Source organism: Poecilia formosa, unplaced genomic scaffold, assembly GCF_000485575.1.
Source record: "Poecilia formosa unplaced genomic scaffold, Poecilia_formosa-5.1.2 Scaffold690, whole genome shotgun sequence".
Taxonomy (NCBI): domain Eukaryota; kingdom Metazoa; phylum Chordata; class Actinopteri; order Cyprinodontiformes; family Poeciliidae; genus Poecilia; species Poecilia formosa.
In genome coordinates, this window is record NW_006800629.1 from 80,542 (window position 1) to 91,216 (window position 10,675).

Here is a 10,675-nt window from a genome sequence, read left to right on the forward strand (position 1 = left end):
ACTGGTCCTATCGGCAGCTGAGTTGCCGATAGGACCAGTAACTCAGCTGGTCCTATTGGTTTTCTGTAAGTTTCAGGCCACCCCATTTGAAGTATGCCAGTGCAAATAGTGATAACTTCAAAATGACTAGATATAAACCAATAAAAAAATAAGCAATCACATGCAATATATTAATCAATAAATGAGTGCAGAAAACATTTGAATCAATTAGCACAGACTTGGGTATTGCAAAGCCTGATGGTAACGGGCAGAAATGACTTTCTATGGCGCTCTGATGTACACTTTGGCAAAATGAGTGTCTTGGCTGAAGGTGCTTCCATGGTGGCCAGTACGTCATGGAACGGATGAGACTCGTCCAAGATGGCCTGCATCTTGGACAGGATCCTTCTGTCACTTTGACCGACGGAGGCTCTGCATTCAGGAAAGGAGGCAAGGCAACAAAATGCAGTCGAGGTAGATTTATTTGGAGCTGCAGGTTACAATTACACCAACACCCATTTTCATAGTGAGAGCGAGAAACATTTATACCTGAGGCAAGTTCACCACTGGTGATCAAAAAAGAACAAGAAACAAACACTACTTACACAACAAATGGTGCCAACACATATTTAAATGCATGTAAATCAGAACTAAGATCAAATAATAAATTTAGCTTATAACTCCTCAGAGCCCCCTCCTAACTGAAAGTGGTATACTCCAGAAGCTTTTTAACAGCACCTGGAGCATTTGTCTCACTTTGCTGCTCCACCCTACTGAGGAGACACACCTAGAAAGGTAAGTACTCAATGAGAAAACTCAAATTAAACCAATCTAAATCAGAAACAGACATTTCCCCCACACTCTCCCTATACAGTGCCTCTGCCTGAAAGAATTTTTAACTAAATGTCATAATGTGACTGAAATAAAGAATGGAAACAAAAAGCATTTGGTCTGTAAATAAATTCAAAATTTCAATAATCAATTATTTAGGAATGGAACCCTGGACTCCATCACACCTTCTTTCTGACACCACTGTCAGAAAGTCCAGCTCCACTCCAACGATGGTGCTGGCCTTCTGGATCAGTTTATTCAGTCTGTTGTGTCCTCCACCTGCTGCCCCAGCACACCACAGCATATAGGATGGCACTGGCAACCACAGAAAACATCCTGAGCAAGATCCAGGAGATAGAAGGTGCTTTTCTGACATTTTCATTCAGTAATGAATTGTAATTCATTACTGAATGAGTGGTCAGTAATGAATTTATCATTCATTATCATTACTGATAACTTTATTTCCACGTTAGAAAATTGATCCAGGACCAGGAGCATATTTCATAAGACCACCAGCAATGTCTGTGCTTGTGTTAAATGTTAAACAGTAAACAGTAACAGTGGTTGTGAATAAATAAAGTGAAATAAATTGAACCGAGTATTTTAGTAATGTTTCCAGGGGTGTCAAACGTACGGCCCGCCGAACGATTTAGTCCGGCCCGGGGCTAAATGCATTATCATTATTCATGAAAAAACATATACTTCGTTTAATTGAAAATCTGCAGTTCCCATACTGTCCACGAGGGGCGCTGTGTTTTATTCAGAGCACACAACATGATGCAACACTGCAGCGGAACTAACAGCAGATGGCAGCACTGAGCTTCAGGTTCTGTAAACAAGTTCGATTCTATGCTTTACCAGCTTTTTATTTTGGCCCTGGCAACCTCATATTTCTCGTGCATGCTAACATACATACATGTCATGTATGCAAGTTTTTCTATATATATGCATTTTATGCATCAACAAATGTACTTAATCAAATGTCTGTTTAAAACAGCTGACACTTAAGATTTCAAATGTGTGAAGCCAGATAATTTGTTCAAATTGCTTCCCAGATGTTGAAAATTGATTTTAAATCTTTTCTTAATTTTTGTCTGTTGTGTTTTGTGATGCAGGACAGTGTTTTTAAGTTCCAAAAACTGTGAATAAATGTTTTGCAACATTGTACAATCACTGAGATCAGTTCTTATGCATAATGCACTTAAATAAATGCTTAACTGAGTAAAAGTATTGTTGAAATTGCAGATACCTTTCTTAAAAACTGAGATTATTCATAATATATTTTGTAAAAGTGAAATTCGTTTAATATAAAAATTAACAAGTCCACTTTTATTGGTTCTATTTAATCTTGCAATGAGTTTACTTGTGTGGCCCCCTGCATATCAGATTAAGCTGTATGCGGCCCCTAAACCAAAATGAGTTTGACACCCCTGGTTTAGACATAAGGATGTCTATATGTGCACTTGGCACCAGGACACCCTAGGCCACAGTTCGATGATTGATTTTGTCATCGTTTCATCGGATCTGCGGCCGTATGTCTTGGACACTCGGGTGAAGAGAGGTGGTGAGCTGTCCACTGACCACTACCTGGTGGTGAGTTGGCTCCAGTGGTGGGGGAGGAAGCCAGTCAGACCTGGTAGGCCCAAAAGTGTAGTGAGGGTCTGCTGGGAACGTCTGGCGGAGTCCCCTGTGAGACGGAGCTTTAACTCCCATCTTCGGCAAAACTTCGAACACGTTCCGGGAGAGGTAGGGGACATAGAGCGGTGCAGCACCCAACACTGTTTATAGTGGGGATGGTGTGCTGCTGACCTTAACTCGGGATGTTGTGGGCCGGTGGCCGGAATACTTCGAAGTATTCGAAGTATTCAAAGTATTCGAAGACCTCCTCACGGAGCTGCCGAACCCACCCTTAAGATAGTCACTCTGTCATGTTCGACATTGCTCCCAGAAAATGCACAAAAATCTGGTGCAGATCTGCTGATATCGTGAGGAGACACAGTTGTTTTATTAATCTGGGTCCGCAGTGGAGTCAAATTACAATGTAATACTTTTGGGCTCTGTAGAGGTTCACCAGAGATGATCACATAAAGTCTGCTGCAAATCTGATGAAGCATGTTTGATTTAGAGATGATCATAGACATGGCGAGCATTGCTACTCGCTATTTAGCCTCCCCCACATTGTTCAACCAGCAGCCAAGACCTCCTCAATCCCACTGGGATTGAGGAGGTCTTCGAAGTATTCCGGCCAGTTGAGGAAGCTGAGCCTGGGGACTCTGGGTTGGGCTCTCCAATCTCTGGGGACGAGGTTGCCGAGATGGTCAAAAAGCTCCTCGGTGGCAGGGCCCCGGGGGTGGATGAGATCCGCCCGGAGTTCCTTAAGGCTCTGGGTGTTATAGGGTTGTGTTGGCTCACACGACTCTGCAATATCGCATGGACATCGGGGGCAGTTCCCCTGGATTGGCAGACTGGGGTGGTGGTCCCCCTGTTCAAAAAGGGGGCCGGAGGGTGTGCTCCAATTACAGGGGGATCACACTCTTAAGCCTCCCTGGTAAGATCTATTCAGGGGTCCTGGAGAGGAGGGTCCGTCGGATAGTCGAACCTCGGATTCAGAAAGAGCAGTGTGGTTTTCGTCCTGTTCGTGGAACACTGGACCAGCCCTACACCCTCAGCAGGGTCCTGGAGGGTGCATGGAGTTCGCCCAACCAGTCTACATATGTTTTGTGGACTTGGAGAAGGCGTTCGACAGTGTCCCTGAGGGGGCCTTCTGGGGGGTTCTCCGGGAGTATGGGGTACCGGGCCCTTTGTCAGGCCCCTGTATGACCGGTGTCAGAGTCTGGTCCGCATTGCTGGCAGTAAGTCGGGCTCGTTTCCAGTAAGAGTTGGCTGCCCTTTGTCACCGATTCTGTTCATTACTTTCATGGACGGAATTTCTAGGCGCACCCTAGGAATCCATTTTGGTGGCCTAGGATCGCATCTCTGCTTTTTGCGGATGATGTGGCTTCATCAAGCCGTGATCCGCAGCTCTCACTGGAGCGGTTCGCAGCCGAGTGTGAAGCGGCCGGGATGAAACCTAGTGCCTCCAAATCTGAGCCAGAAAAGGGTAGAGTGCCTTCTCCGGGTCAGGACGACCCCCCTGACCCGGAGACGGCACTCTCCGGGTCAGGAGAGGAGTAAAGTGGAAGAGTTTAAGTATCTGGGGATCTTGTTTACGAATGAGGGAGCGGGAGATCGACAGGCGGATTGGGGCAGCGTCTGCTGCGAAATGGGCGCTGTACCGGTCCGTTGTGGTGAAGAGAGAGCTGAGTCAAAAAGCGAAGCTCTCGATTTACCGGTCAATCTATGTTCCCACCCTCATCTATCGTTATGAGCTGTGGGTCATGACCGAAAGAACGAGATCACGGATACAAGTGGCCGAAATGGGTTTATTTATTTTTTGCATAGTTGTTCACATTATGCAACTTGCACGTGATCTTGCTTGTGAACTGGAAACAACCTAAAAGTGTCCTGCATGTGCAGTAGTGAATGTATAGCGTTACATGGATGGATGTTCAATTTTATCCATGCCAACTTGTGCGTATGGCGTAAATTTACGCAATTTTTTCCCTGCTGTTATAATGTGTGGCAGCAATGCAAACTTATTTTATGGACAGTAAGAAGCTGGAAGGCATCTAAGTACACTGAAACCTAACTTCGTTCAGTTATTTATTTGGGTTATTTAGACCAAGAAGCACTAAACCCAATGTTTTTCATAATTTTAATCTTGTTTAAACATAAACGATGAAACTGAACCACATTTGTCCTCAGACAATAACATAAAACACACAAAATAAATAAAATAAAAATATAAGGATGTGAAAACCTCACTTGAATGTAAATACTAAATTTGCAATGTAAGGTAACTCTCACTGAAAAAGAAAACTTAGTCAGATCAGCAGATTAACTCGAAACAGGTTTGATTATTTTTAAGTTGATCAAGGTGTGTAGACAATCACACACCTTGATCAACTTAAAAATTGCTTGCGCAATTTCACAATTACACAAGCCGCATAGTTGTGAAACGTTTTGGCTCTGATAAAGAACTTCGCCAATAGAAGGAGTCAGAGGGAGCATTTGATCAACATTTTGCTGGGAAATGTTGATGACCACATATCCAAATGGTCCGAGTTGCATTTGTAAAAATCTGATCTTTGTTATTCAGATGGTCATGAAAAGATTAGATACAGGTTGCATAAAGGCAAAAAAATCGAATCTGGGTCGCTTCAGGCTGTAGTGTGTAGTGTAGCACTGTAGCATGAACTTTTTGCTTTCCATAAATTTCTCCTAAAATCCAAATATTTCTAACTTTGTGGGGAGTGTAAATATTTAACACTTTATGAAAAAGAAAAAACATACATACACACAAGATTAAAAATTAAATTTATACATTTTGCAATAAGAATAAATGTGAAAAAATACAAAGGAAAGATTTTCATCATAAATCCTTTACATAAAGAACTCTATTCTATTTCAGATCCATGTGATAGAAGGAATGAGCCCAGACATATTGATATTGATAATAATAATAATAATAATAATAATAATAATAATAATAACAATAATATATACTCCAGGGATATTTAATAATGATTATTTAATGCTGGAGCCAAAGACAGTACTTGAGAGCTGGTCTTGGTTCTGAGTTTCTTTGCCTTTACTCACAATCCACCTCCTTGGTCTCTGACAAAAAACTTTCTGTGGGTGGCAGAGTGTCACAATCACAGTGGTTGTTTTTTGTCTGGTCAGTTGGCTCCTTTCCAAACTGTAGATGGGTGTCGCTTACTCCAGTGGGTTGGATGGTTTTGATAGTCATCTCTGAAATCAAAAATAAGTCTGCTTGCATCTTGTAATTCGTAAACATAAAATGTTTAATTACATTTGACTTAATAAAATCTGACAACCTGAATTTGGCTCTTATTGCTGAACTCTATCGAATCAACCAAACCAAACAGACCCTATTTCATGTTTCACACTCAAATAATGGCGCACATCTAAAATCTAGATGGATGCTAACCTATTGAAATTGCATAAGACAATCAATTTATGCTGCCTAAATTTGACACAGAATTTATGGTACAGTACAGTAGACAAACAAGGGAATTGGATGGATGGCTAGAAAGCTTCCAAAATATGAAAAAACTTACATCGATAATTCAATAGATACCTACAACTTAGAGCTTATTATATTAAATAAATTAGAACAGACCAATCCAGTCAATCGTTTGTCAAAAATTTAACACAAAAAACTAATCAATAATTATCAGCATCAACCAATGTGAAACCCTGAAAATATACCTGAAAAGACATAAAAGGATAGTTAATGTAGCCCTTCCCCTTGGATGTTTTACCCTTTTTACTGCTTTTATAAATCAAACTTGATCAACAAAATTTTGCTTTTTTGACAAAGATTTTTTTTTTTTTTTTTAATTCTTTAATCCAGCCAAATGGTGCTAGTAGTAATGAGTAGAATCATAGATCATATTAGTGCAGTTTCCAGGGATTGTGATATAAAGCTACCTGTCTATTCACTGATCAGTATTTCTGGGTAGCATTACAGTATGGAAAAAAAGCATTCCGAGCAACTCAGAAAAATTTTTTTGAGGAGGAATGGATACAAAAAAAATCTTTAATGCACTGAACATCCCATGGAGTTTTCACTCTGGAAGGAATATGGCACACGTGTAAACCTGCCTACTAATCAGACCATTCTTGACAAACTGAGATAACACTCTGTTTGTTTGAGAGAGACAGACACTGAAGAAGTTACAAGTTCCAGCAGTTGACATACACTATATTGCCAAAAGTATTCGGTCACCTGCCTTTAGCTTAAGTGACATCCCAGGGTTCAATTTGACATTGGTCCTCCCCTTCCATCTAAAACAGCTTTAAATCTTTTGGGAAGGCTGTCCACAAGGTTTAGGATTTAGGAGTGTTTATGGGGATTTTTGACCATTCTTCCAGGAGCACATTAGGGTAGGGTCCAACATTAGGTTGGTTGATGTTGGACAAGAAGGCCTGGCTCTATTGGGTTGAAGTCAGGACTCTGTGCAGCCCAGTCAAGTTTATCCACTCCAGACTCTGCTATCCATGTCTGTAAGGTCCTTGCTTTGTGCACTGGTGCACAGTCATGTTGGAAGAGAAAAGGGCCAGCTGCAAACTGTCCCCAGAAAGCGTGGACCAAGGAATTGTCCAAAATGTCTTGGTATGCTGAAGCATTTAGAGTTCCTTCCACTGGAACTAAAGCAGGGGTGGACAATCCCAGTCTTTGGAGAACTGACTGCATTTTCATTGAAGTGTGTTGACCTGAGAGACATTTAAGAGCTGCCGAACACTGGCCCTCAGAGTCCTTCTAATGACTTGATTATTTGACTATAATTATTTGAAAGTAGAGACACATTTAAAAGCTGCAGCCCTCAAGGCCTAGAGTTTCCCACCCCTGAAACTAAGAGGCCAAGCCCAGCTTCTGAAAAACAACCTCACATCATAAATCCCCCAGCCACCAAACTTTAGGTTGAATATTTTATTTGTCTTGTTTTTGTTGTAGAAATCAGTTATCACGTTTTCCACAGGATTTTTTTTTTTAATTTTTGTCAATAAAAGCCCAGTTTTCTTTATCATGATTGATTTTGAAAGCAAAAGATGGTCATTTCTTTTTATAGGGAATTTATTTAATATTTCTTTTGGAGCCTAATCCTAACATGAAAAATCAGAATAATTTTGTGTTTTCACATGCTTACACTGGTCAAAAAAAAAAAATTAAAAAAAAAATCAAATCTAGCATTAAAAGCCTTACCAGTTTTATCAACCTTCTCGCTATTAGTCGGACTGGTGTCATTAATTTCTGCATATGCTGAATCTCTCCTGGTGGGTGATTTCATTTCCATATAGCTACTTTCAGTGTTTTTGGATGTTGGCGAGGGGGGGTCCTTTATTGTGGCATATGGGTTTTCAGAGCTGACAAGAGAAGAGGAACTTGCAAGATAGTCAGCACCCTTTACCATGTCTGAGTAACAAAAATAGGATAGCCAGTTTTAAATAAATATCAATTATAAAATTTACAATTTAAATCATACCTTGATTTAAACAGGTAGGACATACCTTGCAGTGATTTTCCAATGCAAGTCATGTCAACTCCACAGGCTCCTAGTATAAAGAAAGGTACATTGTTAAAGAGGTCATAATTAGAAACATTACAAACAAGATAAGGCTGTAGTTCCTCACCATGTTGATGTGTTTTTAGAAAAAAAAAAGTTCATCAAACAATACGTTGTAGTTGCTCACACAGGTGTGTGGATGGATAATTTGCAATTATCCATCTTCTCCTAGTGGAGTTGGGAGGGGTGCTAGTGCCCCTAAGACATTTCGGGTTCATTATGTCATCTTGATTGAGAGGTTTCTTCCATAAAGGTTTATCTACAACTACCTTTAAAGAATACAATAAAACACTGAGACAGCTTAGCTGTGTGAATCTCTGACTACATTGCTTTCTGTGTGGACAATTCTATCCCTACAAAAAAGGTCAAATGCTACCCGACAACAAACCATGAGGATTGAAAACTCTTCTTAACTCTGCTTAAGAGAGCCTTTAATTCTGGTGATCAGTCAGAACTCAAAAGCATACAAAAACAGCTGAAACAAACTGTGTGAAGAGAAAGACTAATGTGTAAGAGAAAGCTGGAAGAAAAATAATTAAAAAATAATGCTTCTCTAGCTTCTCTGCAGCTCTCTCTGGGATGAGAGAGATCGCCTAACTGACGAGGAAAGCCCTGGTGGGGGGATCTCAAATGGGCAAACAAGTTGAATCAGTTTTTACTGATTCAACTTGACTCCCTAGACTCCCTTCCCCTCTTCCTACACATTGTCTGCTTGCAGTTTTATGATTACTGCTGACCAGGTGAAAAGAGAGAAATCTCACCCTGGGAAAATATCATATTAATATATATTTATATATATTAATATGTTTGTATGTATTATGTATGATAATGTTCAGGTCAGTTAAGTGGAATCCTGCAGTACCTCTTTAACTTGAACCTGAGGCTCCATAGAGAATCAGAACTATGGAAAACATTGTGCTTGATTCCAGTACCAAAAAAGATACTTCCAAAAACACTAAACACTAAACCCTCTGATGAGGGTTATGGTTCTGGTCACAGGCAGGGGTGAAAGTAGGCGGGTACGGTAGGGTACTGCGTACCCTAAAAGATTGCAGGCTGCCATGTTCGGCTTTAACCTTCTGACCCACATGCAAAATCAACAAGCCAGAGTAAGGTAAGATTTTTATTCTCTTTCTTTAGTCAACAGGCAAATCTTCTTTGTCCTCTGAGGGGCGGTAGTGTCAAACAATCGGAGGTGCNATAATAATGTTCAGGTCAGTTAAGTGGAATCCTGCAGTACCTCTTTAACTTGAACCTGAGGCTCCATAGAGAATCAGAACTATGGAAAACATCGTGTTTGGTTCCAGTACCAAAAAAGATACTTCCAAAAACACTAAACACTAAACCCTCTGATGAGGGTTATGGTTCTGGTCACAGGCAGGGGTTAAAGTAGGCGGGTACGGTAGGGTACTGCCTACCCTAAAAGATTGCAGGCTGTATGATGTAAAGAATCAATGGGTTCACTGTGCAGCCGTGAGTTCACCCACTAATCAGCCGTGACTGACAAGAACAATCTAAAACACGACTTAATCAGTTAATAAATAACTTTTTTTCCATTTCATATTGTTTCTGAGCTGTTCAATAGAGCAGCGGTGCGATATGTCGATCGCGGAAGGTTTTGAGTCGATCTCAGCATTAGGTGAAAAACTGAACGCCGACAGGAGACTGAGACCAGCAGGTCCTCCTCTGACCCGCTTAAAACGTTCGTAACTTTATTAGACAACAACAACAAAAGAAATCAACAAAACGTTTTCAAATTAATGACAACAATAATAATCTCAGTGATTATTGTTTCAACAAGGTGTTGCGCAATTCTGTGCGTTTCGGTTCCATTACCAAAATAACGAACAGAGCAGGAGTTTAAAATTAACTAATCAACCACCGCTGTGTTCAGGGAGCGCTTATTAATGATAGCAAAAATAAATATCAAGCCTGAAAACCTGGTATCGTAACGGACTGAATGTTATGTTTTTAATGTAATCCCTGCTTGGCTCGTTGCGGTTGCCATGGCAGGTTAAAATCTTCACTCGAACTGAGATTCTGAAAGTGCCACCAATTAATCCAGGCCTGGTTCTTAAAGCGCATGGTGTCCATTAGATGACAATCAATGACAGCTAGGAAATAAAGTGTAGCGTTACAGAAACAGTTAAAAAGATTTCGCTATAGTTTCTGTGGATACCTATTTATCTAAATATCACAATATGAGGAATATGTGGAAAAATTAAACAGCCAGTCAATCTTTTTAAATATTTCATTTTTAATCCCAAGGCTCTTCAACATTTATGTCGGCTTTCAGGGAATAATCTTTGCTTTGAGATCTGCTCATGCCACATCGAGATCTATTTCGATCTTCCTTTGACGAGTTTCAACCTCTGAAGCAACACATAAGTCAGGACAAGTTCTGCGTAATTTACACGTCTACCACACCAGACAAGACCCAAGGTGGAGGTTGTGCAAGGAGGCCCCTGAGACAGTCCAGCACATAACAGCAGGGTGCAAGATGCTGGCAGGGAAAGCGTACATGGAACGACATAACCAAGTGGCGGGCATAGTGTACAGGAACATCTGTGCAGAATACGGACTGGAAGCCCCGAGATCGAAGTGGGGAACGACCGAGCTAAGATCCTGTGGGACTTCCAGATCCAGACATTGTGGTGGTGGATAAAGAACTGAGG

At 40.8% G+C, this 10,675-nt stretch overlaps 1 protein-coding gene across 2 annotated transcripts in view; it reads right to left on the minus strand.

Moving 5' to 3' along the window:
- Positions 1–5,216: 5,216 nt before the first annotated feature.
- LOC103130903 (multiple epidermal growth factor-like domains protein 10) overlaps positions 5,217–10,675 on the minus strand; it is a 54,112-nt gene continuing 48,653 nt past the window's right edge. For both annotated transcript variants that reach the window (XM_016666279.1, XM_007542428.2), the window contains 3 exons: positions 7,945–7,989; positions 7,640–7,849; positions 5,217–5,661 (listed from right to left, as the gene is read on the minus strand). In XM_016666279.1, coding sequence (XP_016521765.1) covers positions 5,501–5,661; positions 7,640–7,849; positions 7,945–7,989 — 416 coding nt within the window. In that variant the 3' untranslated portion in view covers positions 5,217–5,500. The remainder of the gene's footprint in view (positions 5,662–7,639; positions 7,850–7,944; positions 7,990–10,675) is intronic.